This window comes from Hydra viridissima, unplaced genomic scaffold (genome assembly GCF_058129835.1).
Source record: "Hydra viridissima isolate aposymbiotic clone 2 unplaced genomic scaffold, HvirCarnegie_v1 scaffold_7, whole genome shotgun sequence".
Taxonomy (NCBI): domain Eukaryota; kingdom Metazoa; phylum Cnidaria; class Hydrozoa; order Anthoathecata; family Hydridae; genus Hydra; species Hydra viridissima.
Window position 1 is genome coordinate 872790 of NW_028324306.1, and position 19511 is coordinate 892300.

At 29.1% G+C, this 19511-nt stretch overlaps 1 protein-coding gene across 7 annotated transcripts in view; it reads right to left on the reverse strand.

Moving 5' to 3' along the window:
- The window catches only part of LOC145184556 (uncharacterized), a 47745-nt gene that overhangs the window by 8183 nt on the left and 20051 nt on the right, over positions 1-19511 (reverse strand). For 6 of the 7 annotated variants that reach the window (XR_016453947.1, XR_016453946.1, XM_090092370.1 and 3 more), the window contains 18 exons: positions 16230-18805; positions 14387-14581; positions 14026-14247; positions 13659-13821; positions 12970-13226; positions 12347-12610; positions 11661-11800; positions 11526-11568; positions 11285-11406; positions 10978-11145; positions 10211-10342; positions 9739-9954; positions 7290-7599; positions 6820-6985; positions 5951-6131; positions 5350-5583; positions 4890-5189; positions 1791-2085 (listed from right to left, as the gene is read on the reverse strand). Coding sequence is in view for 5 of the 7 variants with exons in the window: in XM_090092370.1 (XP_089948496.1) it covers positions 1791-2085; positions 4890-5189; positions 5350-5583; positions 5951-6131; positions 6820-6985; positions 7290-7599; positions 9739-9954; positions 10211-10342; positions 10978-11145; positions 11285-11406; positions 11526-11568; positions 11661-11800; positions 12347-12610; positions 12970-13226; positions 13659-13821; positions 14026-14247; positions 14387-14581; positions 16230-18805 (5984 nt within the window). In the remaining 2 variants the exon portion in view is untranslated. The remainder of the gene's footprint in view (positions 1-1790; positions 2086-4889; positions 5190-5349; positions 5584-5950; positions 6132-6819; positions 6986-7289; positions 7600-9738; positions 9955-10210; positions 10343-10977; positions 11146-11284; positions 11407-11525; positions 11569-11660; positions 11801-12346; positions 12611-12969; positions 13227-13658; positions 13822-14025; positions 14248-14386; positions 14582-16229; positions 18806-19511) is intronic. The other variant, XM_090092372.1, reaches the window with a different exon arrangement.

A 19511-nucleotide genomic window follows, 5' to 3' on the forward strand; every position in this document is an offset into this window, starting at 1 on the left:
GTATTAAAACGGTTAGTTTTGGATCTGCATACTTTAGCAAAATTGTTTAGTTTTCCACATGTTGTGCACTTTAGGCCATATGCTGGGCAAAACGAGGTAGTATGTTTCGATCCACAGCAATAGCAATGTTTTTGTAAGGGTCTATCAAACTTTAGGGAGTTAAAATGGCGCTTGTCTGGTTTTGCACCCCCCGTTGTTTACTGGCCAGGACTTACAAGTGACATTGATAAACTAATACTCAACTGCCAAAAATGCCTTAAGTACCGTAATAATAACAAAAAGGAAAAAATCATTCAACACGACATTCCTGACCTACCGTGGAGTAAAGTAGGATCAGATATATATGAACTGCATGGAAAAATCTATGTGATTGTTATCGACTATTTTTCTAAATTTATAGAAAACAGTGTCAATCCAGACAAAACGGTATTCTCTGTTATCAAGTTCATGAAAACCATTTTTACTCGTCACGGAATACCCTCAAATCTTATTGCCGACAACAACCCCAACAACAGCGCAGAGTTCCTTAACTTCTCAAAAGAATATGGGTTCAACTTCACTCCATCAAGTCCTAACTTTCCCCAATCAAATGGTCTCAGTGAAATGGGTGTGAAAATTATGAAGAAAATACTAAAAAAATGAGATAACCCTGAACTTGGTCTTCTAGAATACCTCAACACGCCTCTTACAGGTATGGAATACTCTCCATCCCAACTTCTCATGAACAGAAGAACGCGAACAACCCTACCTGTCCACCATGACTTACTTATACAGCAGTTCCATTAAATGGTTATAGCCAGATCATCAAGTCCAGAAATCGTCAAAAACAATACTATGATCGGAACGTATCTGAACTCCCAAATCTCGTAGCAAACGACACCGCCCGGATGAGAAAAGATGGAATATGGAGGAAAGTGACAGTTAAAGAAAAACTAACACTACCCAGATCATACAACGTGGTAGATAAGTACGGAAGAGTATATCAACGCAATCGTAAACATCTGATTAAAACCAATGAGCAACCACTAGCATATCAGCATGAGCAACTTGATTTACCATATGATTTACCAGCAGTTATCACACCTCCTACATCAAATGAGGAAACAGCAAATAATGAAATAGAAGAAGCTATAAGTATTCCTGAAACTCTATCAACTGAACCGCAGCCTGACGTGCAAAGATCGTCAAGGACTAAAAACAGACCTGCCTACTTGAAGGACTTCATTCAACTGTGTATATTATGAAGAATTTATTAACTATAGGTATATACATAGATCTCTAAAAAAAAAAAAAAAAAAGTGGTAGAAGGAAGATGTAATATCCGTGTTTGGCAGAATACACACATGACTTGTATTATTAACAGCATGACTTAAAATAAATATGGCGATCAACACATTTCAAACTTTGTTATATTCTGTTATTTTCCTAACATTATCCTCAGAATATTACAATTTTTTTCACCAAAATCCAGACACAAATGTGCATCATAAACTACATATTTAGAAACAATGGGCATTATCAAACATATACTATCTGTTCTTCACCTTTGAAATGCAATGATTAAACAATATTTTGTAATAACAAAACCGAAATAATAATAGTAATGTAAGTAACAATAAAAAGTAACAAAAAAAAAGTAATCATCAAAACTGAAATAGACTTAAAAAATAAATGTGTAAAGTCATAAATAAAAAATTACCAAAACTCTGTTTAAACAGATGCAAAAAAAAGTCATAAGAGTTTTTTTCGTTATATTAAACATTGACCAAAACAATGTATTAAGTTACTACCTCCTCTATAAAACATGCAGTTTGCCATCATTGCAGTCATCAGAAATGATGTACAAGTTGCTAATCGCTGACACCGAGTGAATGTACTAAGTGTGGGTTTTGTAAATAAAGACAACCATATGTGGCCATCATACAAATTTTGGATCAAATTAATTGGAAACAAGAAACGGAAATTTTCTTTTTCTTCTTTTTCTGCAGGGCGAAGTTTTTTAAAAATAAGACCATCGCCCTCTACCAAGTCAAGCCAAGAATTGCAAATAAAGTCTGTAACTGTTTGATTTTGCAGATCATGTATCTAAAGATTTTGATTGATGCATCATCAAAACTTGAGGTTTAATAATAAAGTTACAAACAACTTTATGGTGTTAAAATAGCCTATTCATAATTTAAAATTGTTTAATACTTGATTTTTCTGTAAGTTCAGAAGGTAATAAAATATTACAAAAATATTAGACGTGGAAGCAATTGCCTCTCAAAACTGTAGTTTTATTATTGAAAAGAAAGCAAGCTTCTGCTTTTCCAGTGTTGAAGTATTTTGAAGCTGAAGTTTTGAAGCTTACATTTTTGACTTTGAAAATAAGTCAAAGTTTTAGAGTTTATAATGCAAACTTGAAATTTAAAAACTTCTAAAATTTATTTTGAAGTATTTTGAATTTTTTTTCCAAAGTATTAGAAAGATTTTCCAAAGTATTTCAAAGTTTAACAAACCTATTTTTAGACCATTAAACGCATAAACTTACACATACTGCAAGCTTACATGTTTCTTAACTTTATATTGTTGCCAACAGAATGAAAGAGGCACAAGTTATAAAAAAGCCATCAAAAAGATTGATGGCCCCACTGCTTGTCTGATTTCTCTTGCTTTTTGGACTGGAGTCTGGAGTCTGGAATTTGGATTGGAGACTGGAGCAGATTGATTTTTTCTTTTTTGTGATCCTTAGATTCTCTTTTAACTTTCTCTTCTTCTGATTCAATTATCACAGCAGATAATGTACAATCTATCTTTCAATATTGATTTGACGGCAGAAAATTTTGTCAACATTTTTGGGTACCAATCTAGAATTAGAGACCACACTAGCTGCTGCTTAAAAAACCTTCTCACTTGAAGCAGAAGATAAAGGAATGACCAAGCAATTATTTGGAAAAGCAGTGGAATCATTTTTTTGGATGTCAATATTTTAGGAATCTGGACAGTGAAGTCCTTTTTATGTGTCAATATTTAATTTTTTGTCCCTGAAAAAAAACTACTCAGACATCTCTAATTTTTCAGTTTCAAATTTTTTATTCTGCAGCTTATAAATTGCTTTTTAAGCTTTCCAAAAAATTCCAAACTTGGGCAAAATCTTTTGTGGCAGGTTGAACATTTGATTGTACAATGGAGGTAAGTTTTATGTCAAGATTGACCAGTTTGCTGCAGGAAAGATGAACTTTGGATGTTCTTCAGCTGAAAATGTTTTTCTGACTTTCCTGATTGAATCCAAGACAGGTTGAATATATGCTGAAACTGACTCTATGGGTGGATAACATCTGCAAACTTGGATTTGTTGTCTTTCATTTCTTCAAGGACTTCCCTCCATGACAGAGTTGATCATTATTGACTTTGAGTTCCATCTGGTCAATCAGTCTGAGATGATTATGATGCAAGTAAGTAAAAACATAAGTAAAATATTACATTAAAGTTATTCTTGGAAGGTAGTTGGGGAGAGGGACCATAAAGCTTTTATATAGAGCAGAGTTGCTGATAGTGGTAAGTGTAATATAGCTGGGAAATATTGTCAAATCAAACATCAAACTTTTGACTTTAATCTTTCAAATATAAAAACCCATCCCCTTATATCTTGAATTAAAAATTTGTCCAAAGTTCTTTGATTTAGGAGTTGTAAAAAAAAAAAGCAATAGGAGGGAGTCAGGTATTATCAAAATAAATGAGACATAATCAATGGGCCCTACTTAAAGATATACCCTAACAAAAAGTTGTTTATGTAAAATGTAATTTAATAGAATATTAAAGCAAACGTGATAAATGCTACATTTATTTTTTGACTGTTTTTTCTAAATATCATTCTGACAATTTGAGTTTCTGTGAACCTCTGATGCTGATACATTCTGTGCTTTTATGATTGTTATGGTATCATTGTTATTTTGCTCAGAAGAGTTTCGTTGCACTGCACACAGATATTCTACAGACTCAAAAATTATCTTCTTGCAATATTACACACAAAGTTGATCAACTGATCAGGAAAAATAAGAGAATCTGTAACCTCTGGCAACAACTTTTTCTGTTTGTATGCTTTCAAAGGAGTGTTGTTGGATTTAAATAAGATAATAAATTTTGAGTGTGTTGAGTTTTCTCACTATCACAGCTCTTCTTATATTCAACCACATAAATTAAATTTAGGTGAAATTCTAGTGGCACCTTTTTGCTTGTTCATCAGGAAGAGCTTTGCCAGGAGCCTTTTATTGTCATGCTCTTTCCATAATGACTTAGTTGTTGGAGCCATTTCTTTTAAGCTTCAAAAAAGGCTTTTTTTTCTTGTTTTATTCATCCAGTACAAGTAATTGTTTGATGTTAAGTAAATTTAACACTTTATTTTAACTACTATATTAACTTAAGAAACATAGAAAGAACATTGCTGTTGGGATTTTTAGCAAAATGTTCATATTTTCCAAATAAACTAAAATTTTTTTTTTTGATATTAAAAAAGTAAATTATGCAAGTTAAAACCTGTTTTTAAAAACTTTTTTCACGCTTTTAACTTGAAGAGTTTTTGAAAAATTTAAGAACTTAAATAAACTTTGAAAAATGAAAACTTTGAAAACCAAAGCTTAAAAAATCAAAAGATTGAATTAGGAAACTTCAAAATACTTTAAATTATGCATTAAAAAAGGACATTTTTTAATACTTTAAAAAAAAATTAAAACCCATAGTTTCGAAATCTGAACTTTTCCTACTTTGAAATTTAAAAAACCTTCAAATTTTAAAGTTTTTGAAGTAAAACCTATGAAATGCAGAAAAAAAATGGATTAAAAAACTAATAGTTGAGCAAAAAACTAAAATAATATTATATGTATATAACCTCTCTAATAAAATCATCTTACCGAAATTTGAACACAATACCAACCTGGCGAAGGACCAGCATTATTATGCCAAATTTCAATTTCTTTTATTTCTCCTAGGCTCTCAGGAACAGACATGAGAAAAATGTCAGTCTCGCCATTTTGAAAGCATTTTTTTGTGTTACTGCACAATCTTCTTGGTGCTGATTCTCCCTCTTCCCCAAGGATCATCAAAGAAACATCAGCAGTTGTAGAAGATCCTCTTTGAAAACCTGTCTGAACCTTTACTTCAAAGAAATATGTATCTGTTGGATGATTGCAAGGTAACAAGTTCACTTGGGACTAGAAATGAGTAAAGACAAAATAACTCTTTTTTTTCTTTCCTTAAGACTCTAACTTAAAATATATTAATACAAAATATTATGTCTTAAATTATTTACACAGCATATACAATAATTTAAAAAGCAATTAAGAATAAAACCAACACAACATAACATCTGACCTTTATTTTATCTTGGTTATCCTTTTTTCTTGCCCACACTAGCAAAATAATATATAACCCTAGGATGCTTATCATGACTGAAAACACTGCTGGATTACTTGCAATATTAATGTGAGCAAGTGTGGCACTTAGATTTATAGGCTCTCTTGTAGCAAATGGTCCACCACCACCAAAATCTGTCAAATGATTACAACCACATTTTGTTTGGTTGATATTTGTTTCATATTCAACAATCTATGAAAAACCTTTTAAACAATGCAGTTATGTTTCTCAGTGATGTATACGTAGAACTCAGTAATGAATACATAAAACTTAGCTATGTATACGTAGAACTCAGTGATGTATATGTAGAGCTCAGTTATTTATACGTAGAACTCAGTTATATATACTTAGAATAAATTACTCTTAATAAGATAAGAATTAAACATTAAAAAGCAAGTCTTTAATTTATAATAATATAAATAATATTTTGTTAATTAATTTATTTATGCATATTTCAAACAAATCTAAACTTTGTGAGTTGAATTTTAAAATCATAACTTTGCAAAAAACTACAATAAAAAATGAAACTACAATAAAAAGCAATTCAAATAACACTAACAGTGCATCCTTCCCCATCCCAAGTGCTTTTTTCAAAACTCCAGAACAAACAGCTTCTTGTATATGCCTGAAAGTAATACTGTATAGGAGTACTACAGTTATCTTCAGAAGGAGAAGCAGACAGTGGTAACAGTTTTGTAGTTAATGAGTTGTTGTAATAAAATACTACTCCAGCGCACCAACTTAAAGAAAAAAATTTTCATCAGTTAGATTCTACTTTAAATCTAAAAAACTTTAAAACTTTAAATTGAACTTAACTTTTTAAGTCTTGTCAGGAAGAAATTTTCTTCTTAAAATCATTCAACTTTTGTAAAGTGTTTATCTTGTTAAATAATCATAATAATAATAATAAAAAAAAAGAATTAAAGTACACAAAAAAAAAAAAAGCAAAGCGTTAATATCAATTTATTTTTATATTTGTAGTTCTACAAGTAGCAACAATAGCCTTAACATTTGGATGAACAAAGATTTGCATTACATGTTTAAAAACCTCATTTGTAATGGAGAACAATTATACACAGATACAAAAGATACAGAGAATTGATGATTATTAGAAATCAAATTGTTGTATTTTAATGTTTTTATGAAAAAGTGCTTCCTCTTTATATCATCATAAAAATAAGTTTGAATTTCCAAAATGTTTTCGTCTTTTGTACCAATTTAATTCTAAAAAAACATTTTTCATTTCTGAACTCAAGAATCATCATTGTTTGACACAAGGTATATCATTTTTTGTAACATTTTTTTGTTACCAAATTTTGTAGATCATCGCAGATTGATTTATGTGATACTTAGCATGCATATGTTCAGGCAAAATGACATCAGCAATTAACAAGCACCCATCAAAATATAATAAAGTAAATAACATACATTCCAACTGCTGTTCCATTTAGATCTCTTTGATCCCAAAAACAGGTCCATTTTTTTTCCACATTCCAATACAATTTTTCTTCAGCTGTCATACTATCCCAATTCTCAGGATCTGGATTTGGCAGAGTGCAATTAAGTTGGTGATCTACCAACGAAGGTGCAGTTCCTAATCCAAAAATCAATTAAAACTTTTAAAATTTGATTGGTTATAATGTTTTGTAAAGAAGAAAGAAGAAGAAGAAAAAGAAACATCATTTTTTGTGCGTTTTTCATATTTAACCAACAAATAATTGAAAAGAGAAAAATTCACTAATTCTTTATAAATGTTGTTGAGACATTATTTAAAAGTTTTTAAAAGGTTATATTTTTGCAAGATTTGCAAAAAGATTTTTGAACTTCAGAAAAAAATCAGACAACACAAAAATAAGTAAAACAATCATTTATTAAAGAGAAAATTGGCATATGCTTACCTTTGTTTGCAAAAATAAAGAAATTTCCAGTAAAACTTTTGAACACTGGTTGAATATAGGCAACAATGATGGAAGAGTTTACAGTGGCATCTATCCTGTGTACATCACGCATAAGTTGACAATATGCTGTAAAATTTTTTATAGGAGGTAGAGGTTCTGTATTATTTAAAACAATATATATAGGTTTTGTAAGATTAGCAACAGTTTTTGCTTGACCACTTTTATCTGAAAGAGATAGTCCTAGCACTGATCCTTTAATATTATCAGCTGAGGATTTATCAAATCCATAACGATTGTCACCAATAGAATTCTAGAAAAAGTTAAAAATATAAATTACTTGATCATATATTTAAAAGTTTTATAACATCCTAAAAAGTGTATGTGTATATATATATATATATATATATATATATATATATATATATATATATATATATATATATATACACATACACAAACACTAGGTATCCGTTGAATAAGTGATTCAATTAGCCTCATTTGTTTTTCAGTGAGCATAAATCTTTTTGCTCTTTTTTAAGACTGGTACCAGCTTCCTTCACCACCTTTCTGACAGGGAAAATCAATTACTCCAAAATCTTGTGCCATGCTAAACAAACTTGAATATACTGTTGGATAAATTTCCTGAATGCACTACATTAGATTCAACAGTAACAGAAGCATTTTATTTTCTTAATATTTTGGTCAAAAAAAAAAACAAAGTAAGAGAACTTAAAATAATAATAGGTAAGAAAATATATTTTTAATGTTTTGGTATGCCACAAAATACTTTTAAAATATATGTATTTTAAAACCTTGCATCATTTTTTATTACACTTTTACGGGTCTTGCCTTAATTTGCTTCAAAAAAGATTACTTTGTTTGAACTTGTTTCAATTAACGCACAAACTTAGATTAGTGGGTGTTACAATCTTTTTTGGGTGGCTAAATGCAAATCAAGGTTTAACATTTTTGAAGATTTCTTAAACATTTACTCCTATCAACCATTATCATATTCTTTTTCAAAAAATATTAAATAATGCAATTAGTCATAGCTAAAATAATTTCCATTATAATTGATAACCTTTTGCCAGCTTTCAGGTAAGTCTTAGATACCATCCTTATAGAATGATACTGACCTAGACTCAAAAAATAGATGCAAGGAGATTTTCAACATCTTGCTGACTTGTAAGCAATTGCTTTCTAAAAGAATGCTCAAGTGAGCAAAACCAGTGGTAGTCTGATGGTACTTAATCAGGTGAACAAGTAGAATGTAGCATGATCTCCCAGCCTAGTTCAAATATTGTATTTTGTGTTTCCATAGCAACATGTAGACAAACCTTATCATGTAGCAATATGACATTTCACTTTTCATGACCTGGTCTAGTTTATTTTTTCTAAGATGACTTCATTCAACTGTCTTAGTTGTTGACGATAAGATTGAGCATTAAATAGCTTGCTTAGATTTCAATAACAAAGTAAAAAATGCCTTTCTAACCCCATCAAACACATAACATCACTTTAACACAGCAGTAGTCTCTATTTGGAGTTGCAACTGTTGTTTGACCACAGCTTAACCACTGTTTTTTATTATTAGGGTTCTCAAAAGAGATCTATTTCTCATCTCCAGTAACTATTTTCCATACCATCCATTTCTTCAAGAGCATCAAGCCCAGAAACAAAAAAATTGCAGAGCATTTCAGTCATTTAATGCTTCACCAAAAAGTGCTCAAATGTTGTATTTTAGGTTTCTATAAATTCATTATTTTTGTTGACTTTTTGAACCCTCCCCCCTAAAGAATAATGTTTTTGGTTCCTCAGTTTTTCTTAGTAACCAAAATAACCAAACATGAAACAATCAAATTATTAGCAATATTTAGTAACTTTTTTTTTTTGTTATCAAACTTTTAACTAAAGTTTTTAAAATGCTCAACAACTTCTAACTACTTCTAATTTCTAACTATTTCTAATTTTAACCACTTCAAAAAAAAAATTTTATAACTTTTTTTTAAATATGTTTAACAACTTGTATCCTTTTTAGCTTGTAACTTTTTCAAAAAATACTTAGTAAATTTTAGATTTTGGAGAATTACAACAACCAAGTTTTCAATATTTATGTTAACAGTGGTGACCTAGATGACATTTTATAAGATAATAAATGAGATAATATTGTAAGAAAAATCTGAAACAAGATATAATAAAAATTAATGCAGCATTAATTAAATCTATTGAATTGAAAAAATATATTTCTTAACTAGCTCTGAAAGAATTATAGCATGAAACATAATTACATAAGGTTACTCAAAATGATATCACAGATCTGGTTAACTAATTAATTAGTTAACTAACCAGTCAGAAACTTGTTTATCTGAGCATTCCGTAAAATACTTAAAAGTCTAAATCAATTCTAGACGATTTAAAAAATTGCTTTTAAACAGTGAACTGAACTTACAACTGATCCTGTACAACTCTCAGAACTTTTTTCTTCAATACTATTAAATGAAAAACCATCAAAGTTCGCAGGTTTGGTTGAATCAATACACCTCATATTAATTACACCATGTGGACTAAAAATTAACTGTGGAGGTTCTCCTAAGCCCATCTTTGCAGCTCCTAGACCTGCAATTTTTGCTTCAATCTCCATTGCCTTTTTAACAATTTCAGCAGCCTGTTTAAAACAAAGTTGTTGACTCACTTAATAAACAGGTTTTTAAAATCTTACATCATCATTTCAATGAAAACTGATCTTGTTTATTAATTCAAAAAAAACTCCACAAACCATTAAATCCAATTGCCCATGCTCTGTAAAAGGTTAACTTTTAACCTGAGCATTAAGTATTTACTTGATACAAATTGCTTTGTGATTTACAGATGATACATAATTACAAAAATAATCCATAATAAAAACACAATAGTTTTCCTACCTTTTCACCTGTTAAAGTCCCTGTTAGCATTGCAGTTGTAGTAAAAACTTTACTTGCAAATGTTGTCAACTGCTCTGGAGTAAATTTATCAAGAACTTTTATTGTGTCCATCATTACATTTAACATTTTATCCTAAAAAGTGTTCTCAAATAAATAATTTTTTGGTAAGTTAATATAAGATAAATATTATTGTTCATATTCATGTAAGCTATATTAATTCCCAATTTTCAATCCACTAACAAAATGATAAATTTCATTAATAATATAAGATATGGGTTCTAGAAAATCAAAGTTTAATGAAGGTTGCTTCTATCTAGACAACAGGAATTTTCACTATAACGGTGATTTCCTAAGCAAGCAATCGTTTTTATTGAAAAAGAAAACAATAATTTCTTAGTGTTTTATGAAAAACACCAAGAAATTATTGTTTTCTTTTTCAATAAAAATGATTGATATAAAATGATATCAAACTAAATAACTATCAAATAGCACTTTTTTAAACTCACACACTCAAAATTTGGACAACAGCTTTTTTAACAATCAAGGAGACTTTAACATATATGTTGACTTTGACATATATCTTAAAGTCACCTTGATTGTTAAAAATACTGTTGTCCAAATTTTGAGTGTGTAAGTTTAAAAAAAGTGCTAGTTTGATAGTTATTTAGTATGATATGGCTACATTCACTCTTCTTCTCATCCGGGAAGCATCAATAAACATTTACACTTAATGGAATGTTCAACAGAAAAGAAAAATTAAAACTCACTGCAAATTCTATTTTAGCTTTTTCAACAGCTTTTTGATCAGCATATGGTTGGATAGTGTTATTGGGACTTGTAGTAGATGGTGTCCCAATACTTGATAACAACGAAAAAGCACTGTCTGGTGAGTCCACTACAATATTTAGCACACTGTCATGTAATCTTTTTTCACACTAGGAAAAGCAGATAAGAAGCTTTTATCTAACTTGATGCTATTTTAATCTATAAAAAGTATTATATGAGAAAATTAAACATATTTAAGTAGATGAAAAAAATGAATTAAACACAAATAGGAACTGAACCATGACTTACAACATCTTTAGCTTTTGGACTTAGAAATGGAAGCATTTTATTTAACACTGCCATATAGTTACTCAATAGCCATTGATCCATTTGAACAGCTGTGCTGTTTATGTTGTTACACATAGGGACCTCTAAACAGCAGATAAAAGTATCATGTTAATAGTGTTATTTTGCAGTCTTTTTGCAGTGAAAGTATAAAGTGTGAAACAACACACACACACATGTATGTGAACAACAGTTCTTTTGTTACCTTCGCTAACTTCTCTACGATGAATATTTGAAGGGCATTTCACCTTTTAAAAAAAAAAAGAAGCTATTTTTACTATCTAATTAAAAATTATTTCCTAATTTTACACTAATCAAATTATAAAATGAAATATGTTACATTAGCAATCATTGAAGGTCCAAAAATAGGCTCTGAAGTCATCCCATAACTATCTTTTACAACAACTTTAATTTGACAATCTTTACTGGAAGAGGATGTATTACAAGGTAGTTTCAATTTGCTTACAACTGGTGGGTATACTAAAATAAAACTGTAAATTATAACTGATTTTTTGACAGCTGCTTTTTTTTTTAAGTACTGTATATCTTAATATATCTTTGAATATCTAATGTAGTGTAAGGTTATATTTTTTCTTTTAATTACGTTTTACAAACCTATTTCTATTCAAACAAATTTCTAATCATCTAGTTTCACTTTAATCTCACATTGCATTCAAATATACAGATTTTTTGTTTAAAAACAGCCAATAATATCTTTTGTATTTGCCACTACGAAAACTGTTTGAACAAATTGAAACAACTTAAATTTCAATCTCATATCTTGTATTAATACAATATATATTAATGTTAACACAACAAACCCCTTTTTAAAATATAGCAAACTAAAATGACCTCTAGTGTTTCAAAAAAGAATCAGTTGAAACTAAATGAGGTTGTATTAAATTGTGATTTTTTTATTTAACATTTTGAAATTTTATTTAAAAAAAAAACTTATACAAGGATGATTACTTTTTAGCAAATGTCATTTTAATATAGGTTTCTGACAAATCATTAACTTGAACCTACCTGAACTTCCAAGGGTCCAATCTTCCCATACTGCATCATCATCTCCACATCTATACAAATAGTTATACACAAGGGGCAAATCAGAGTCCTGGGCATAAAAACAGTTTATTTCAAAATCTGTATCCATTGCAATACCCATTTGTGGGCTCAGACTGCATTTTGTTGACACAACATTTGGTGGAGAGTTCACATCTTTATTGATTTCAGTAGACCCAACGGATAACCCTTCACATGCAGCAGAGAGTTTAAACTTGTAAGAGAAGTCTGTTAAGTAAGAAAAACAGAAAAGAATTTCACAAAAATAACACCAAGTTAATTTTCTGTGTTGTAATTAAAGCTCTCAACATACTGCAACATTTTAAGTTTCCATTGAAGCATAAAAATTGGCAATAATAAAAATTTAGATAAAATTCTGAAAAAATAAATAAAATATAACCCTTTAAACAACAAAAGCTGGAAATCTGCTTCTTTAAAACCTTATTGTCCTTTATGAAAAGATGATTGATCAATACCTATTTTTATCAATAACTCAAGCAGTAATGACGATGGGTAAAGCAGTAATGATAAATAGGTGTTGAAAAAAATCTCATTATAATGGTGGTAAATTTTAGAAACATACTTACTATAAGAAAGAACATTTCCCATCAGCACTAATGTTTGCTGATGAAACCCAGTAGAAGATTTATTAGTGAAACTATCTGTAACATCTTCATAAAGGTTGTCTGTGCCAAAAAGCTTTTGCAAAATTGTCCAATTAAATTGTGTGGCTGCCTCACTTTGATTTAATAACACAGAATGACATAGTTCCTTATTCAGCAACACTGATTCAAACGTAATTTTAGTGTTAGGATTGATTTTCTCAAGACAGTTTAGGATGCATCTATTATTATGTAACAACAGCATAAAAATTAGTTAAACCAAATAAGAGTATTTCCACTTTGCTATGAATTTTGCAAACTCAAAAAAATCCAAATAAAGTCACAGAATTTGAGTAAAAAAGCTAACTGATTTTATGCAAAAGTAATACGGCATACAATAAGTCTTATGACTGACACTGTTTCAAACCCTTTAGAACTTTTTATTTGAAATTAAAACATTAGACTTTTTTATTTCTATAAATATTGCTAAATGTCATCTAATTTTTTGAAAATAAAGATTTGAAGATCTTGTAGATATACCCTGTACTTCACATTAGAACTATGATAGTTATGAACAGGTACAAAGCTCTTTATTAATATGTGATCTTTAGGTATAAATACTTCCTAAATACTTAAATTTTTTTTATAAATAACAAATAAGCACAAACAGTTACTTGATTTGAGGTTTAAGTGGCTCCTGATCTGTTAAAACTAGTTCAAATTGCTCTGTCTTAGTTCTTCCAGTTATATCTCCTTGGATATATACTAATAAACGCAGTTCATAACATCCTACTTTCATAAAACTAGTATCCAATTGCAAAAGCAATCCATTGTGACCTAATAAGTAATGAAAATCAATAAAAATGAATTTTTTTTTTTTCATAATCATTCCATAAAAATAACAAATATAGATATATATATATATATACATACATACATACATACATACATACATACATACAAACATACATACATACATACATACATACATACATACATACATACATACATACATACATACATACATAAAAAAACAACAACCTTTGTCTGAAAGTTTTCCAATAATTGGCTCTTTTCCAAAACATCCTACAAAGTTGGAATCCTTTGGGTCAACTTTTGAAATTGGGTATATTAATCTATCGATTGTATCATAGTTCATAGTTTGGTTCATTACTTTGCAAGGTGCGCAGAACCACTGAGCTTTTAGAGAAGTTTTTGTGTTATCTGGATCAGAGCTGTTAAGTGCATTTATGTAAATCATACCTTAAAAAATAAAAATACATTCGTATGGAATTACTTATTTAGGTAAAGTAAGATAATTGCAAAAGCAAACAGAAAGTAAATCTCTCATATAAACTTTATATAAAATCTTTAAAGAGCAGCATAGGGGAAAAGGTTTTACCTCCTTGTTTTGCAGTAAAACCATTTCCTTCATTTATTTTTATTCGTAAAGGACAAGCCTTGATTACAAAAAAACCACTTATTGAGCTTTGAGTTTCTGCAATAACATGTTGGTCAATTAAGTCTTTCATTGTAGTTTTGTAATCAAGTTGATACCATCCATAGTCCAGATTACCATAAATAGTAAGAGATGATTCTGCAATAGGTACATATACTATTTAGCAATATTATTTATATTAGACTCACACAGCAAAAGATATTGCTTTTGCAAACTACATGTATATACATGTGTATATATACATGTATATATACACATGCGTATATGTATACAGTAGTATGCAAAAGTTTGGGAATAGTTGTATTTTTTTAAATTTTTTAACTTTATTTTCTCTTTGGCTTATTGAACTAAAACTTACACAGCTATTAACTTGCAGTTAATTATATATTGACTTTATGTAAAACTTAAGCTTTATTTAATGTTTTCAAAATAAATAATAACTTTCAATTAATTTAAAAATATATTTAAAAAAATTGTAAAAATGCAGCTATAAAAGTTTAAGAACAACTTTTGGTACTTTTCAACTTTTGGTTTATTTATTTATAGCTGTAAATTATTAAATTTTACTAACAGTTTTTTTAAACTTAATTATAATTTTCTAAATTTATTTTTGAAAATATTAATGGCTACATCTTCTTATACAGATGATTATTTAAACTGTTAATTGAAGGGTTTCTCATAAAAACCAATATTATTATGAAAATGGGTAATTTTGTGTGTATTTATATGTAAGAAACTAACTTCATCAAAGGATTTGCTTACAGGCAATTAATAATTAATTGTTAATCTTTAATAAGCTCTGTTAATTGCAAAAAATATTCTTTTAGTGAATTAGTATTAAAGTTAAAAGTATGAAAGTCTACAGTTTGTTAAACTGTGAAGATATTTTAATCAACTGGAAGTTATAAAATAAGAAACATTTAGGAAGACAAAATACTGAAAGAGAAGAAACAAAATTCATTTACTTAAAAGTTGATCTAAGAAAAAATCCATTAACTTTAAAATCAGAAATGTCTTTGAATTAGTTAATACAGTCAGTACAACAAAACAAGACCTATGCCATATATATTTATATCATTTATTTTTCATAAAATTCTTTTTTATGTTCACATATTTTTTGCCTAAGAAAAGTGAATTTATATAGGTGTGTGTGTGTGTGTGTGTCTGTCTGTCTGTCTGTCTGTCTGTCTGTTTAAAGCTTAGAAAAATATTGACACTTAAATGTTTATTATACTGTTGTAAGTAATTTTTGAGGAATTGTAAAACTTACATTTAAACTGTTGATATGGTTACTAGTTGCTCTAAAACCTTTGCGCAAAGAAATTTTACAATTTTTTCTAAATATATTTTTGAAACCAGAATGATGTTTAAGGTTTTTTTTAATAGCAAAGTATGTGTTGCAAGTTAACTTCTGTAAAAATTTACTTATATCACAACTCATTATAATAGAAATGTAAGCATATATGTAGAGATATAGGTTTTGATTTACAATATGTGTATAATTAATTTTATTATCACAAAAAATGCACTGATAGAATTTAGTTAACTAAGACCATTTTTTGTGGTCCAAAATTTTTTTAAGTATTACACAAAAAACAAGAGAACTTTGAAAACATATTTCTAATAATTGCATTCAATAGTTATGAAAAATAGAATATAATATACATAAAAATATATACAAAATGTAAATAAAAACACTATATAAAAGAAATTCTCATATAAAACAAAGCAGCATTTTAATTTCATATTTTACCTTCAAAGGATTATTTAAATAAAATATACCTACCATTTGTTTCTAATATTTGGCTTAAAACAGACATTGTATTATTATCAATCTTTGAAATTGTTATGGATTTTGAGATGGTTGTATTTGGTCGTAAACAAATTGGTATTGATTGAAACTTAAAAGTGACATTTTCACATTTTGGAAATTGTGCCACTTCTAATGCTTTTTGAAGAGTAGAACCAAATGGAGTTAAAAAACTTATGTTAGCAGGGGAACATGGATAGTCTTCTACTTTGACGGGTATTATTACTTTGTACTGTGATACTACGTTTTTTACTTCAACTATTACTTGATATAAATTTGCAAAGGTGTATTGATGAGTTAATTCAAGAATGCCTCCAGTGACTATTTGACTTTCATGATAACTATGAAACACGTACTCTTCCAATTGTTGACAAAATTGATTTCCATACACTAATAAAGTTGACCCAACTTCAAGTTTACTTGAGACATCCCCAAAGTTAATAGAAACACAAGCATCCCCAGGTGTGTTTGAGTAAACAATTTTAACTTTAGCCGGTACATCGAGAGAAGGCTTCTCACTGTTTGTCAAAGTTACATTGAAAGGCATCACCATTTCCAAAATACTTGCGTTAAACTGTACTTGGTTTTGACTGACAGAGTTTTTAGAAAGTATATCAAAACTTAAATGGTATTTTTCTCTGCCAGAAAGAATCGGAAACTTGAACTCCAAACAAGTATTTGTACTTTTTTCTCCTTGTTTCAACTCACTTCCAACATAGACACCATCAACTGACATGCTTACATTTACTGTCACATTAGTTCCAGTCTGATCTTGCATGCAAATCCAAAAGTTGCATCCTGAAGAAAATATTTTATCAGATCCAATTCCATTAACAGGAGGCTTATCAACAACATTTGATCCATCAATGCACCTTGATTTAATGTCTAGAATAGGTTTGGTAACGTAGTTTTCTGAAACCACTTCAGCAAAATATATATCAGTATATAGTCGACTAACACAAAGTATTGTTAAATTGTAAATACCTGGTGTGTCATATTGATGAGAGATATCAACTATTCTCCCAACAATAGTATCTGATGAAAAAACATTTGCTTCACTACCATCATTGTAATCAACACTACAATTAAAAAAAGAACCATTTAAAAAACTAAAGTTTATTTTCATTTTTTCAGTTGAGTTCTCAGGTGAGTTTGCAATTATTGTTCCATTTAAAATTCTAATGATAGGTTCATATACACAAACATTTGTTGAGTTGGAAAGTGTTGACACAAGATTCCAAGCAGTTACTTGAAGGGTATAGCACATTTTCCATTTAAGATATGAGTATGTTATAAAAGAGTTCGTTGTGTTCATGATTGTGCCATCACTAAAGTTAAACATGTAAGAGACATTTTGGCCGACTTCATATGACAAAATTTGTATAGTAAAATTTTCATTTTCTTCAAAATATGAAGTAACATTGTTATAGGAATTAATAATTTGTAAAATTGGAGCTTTCACTTTTTCTTGCACAGTGTGGTTAGCACAATAAAAACCATTGTTAATATTGTTGGTTACATTCAAACAAACTTGGTGAACACCAGTGCTTAAGTTATATAAACTTGACACTCCCATTACATTTTTAAACTGATATGACACATTTAAATTTCTTGATTCTTTGGGATTTATTCCAACAGCTGATTGGGTTTGCATAATTTCACCACCGGCTAAGTACCAAATGGCTGTAATAGTAAGGTTTGTACCAACATTAATCCAGAACAAGGCTCTGGACTCAGAAAAAGGTAAAACAGCAGGTGAAATTATGAAAACATCAGGTGGATCTTGTATGTGGGCTTGAAAGCTGTTATTGCATTGACTAAGTTTGTTCTGGCAAAATATTTTAACATAGTATGTTTTTGGAAGACTATAAGACAAAGTAACAGGAATCGGAGAAACATCTGAAAAACTGTTTCTTTTGTAAAAAGCATTAGTTAAGTTTCCCCAGTCAATTGTACAGTTATCCTGTGTACCTTCTGTTACTATTAAGACATCCATTGATTTCGATGTCTCTAAATAGATATCGCTTATTGGAGAACACAATAGTGGAACAATGCTTTCCAAATAGAATACAGATTTTTTAATTTCGACAAGATTATCAAAAAGCACTTCAGCAGTTATATTTGTATAAACAGAAAAACCATCAATTTGTACAGTAAACAAGGATGCGTTGCCAAGAAACACAGGTAGTGATCCTTTAATAATAACATCAGGCACGTTAAATTGGACTGCTGTTATTGTGTAGTTTATATATCCAAATCCACAGCCTGACAAATACACATTAATAAATATTGGTTGAAGAGATACTACTATGCTTAATGGTGAATATACTTCATCTACAGTACTTCCATTTATATTTAAAAGTGTCAACTCACTGTTACAGTATACAATAACATCAACTGAAATCTGTTGCGAAAAGTACTGAGAATAAGCAAGAAAGTTGATAGTGTACAAGCCTCCATTATCAAAAGAATGAGTTGTTTGATTTAGGTCAGTTGTTTCATCACAGCTTGTTAATGTTTGGTTGTATGCTTCACCCCAATTAATGCAAACTCTTAAAAGAAAAGTAAATCAGAAGTGAGAATACAACTCACAAAATGATTGACTGTCTTGTGTAACTATCATATCAATTTTGTCAAATACTGTTTTAAAATACCATGTTATAAAAAATATTGCACAATTTAAATATATACACATATATGTAAATATATACACATAAAAAATTCAGAAATTATAAAGAAGTTTCTTATGTAAAATACAAAACCAATTAAAACAAATAATAACCTTGCAAATACTCATTTAATTTTAAAAAAATATTTTAAATTTAAATGATATCAAAGAGGATGTTTCAAGTTTTTAATAATGTCAAAGTGGATATTCTCTAAAAGAAAATATTCTTTACAAATAGTTGATCTATAAGAACTATACTTTTAAAAGTTACCAATTCCCAATTGGCCATTATTTCAAAAAAAAAAAAAATGGCCATCAACAATTTGGTCTCAACTCAACAATTTTTATTGTATACAAGGTTAATAGTATTGAGAGATAGGTTGCCTCTTTTGTTGTACATAAATGCCATCATCTTTTCTGTATTAATAAGACTCCTTTTGAGTAATGAACTCTTATCTGATGTATGTGATTTTGTTAAAAGAAACTTAACATTCTTGATTAGCATGACAAGCAAGGGTGTGAGTCTACCCAGCTTTTTCGTTGTGTACAGTTAGTCCAATTATATTTAATAAACTCCAATTATTCTTTCA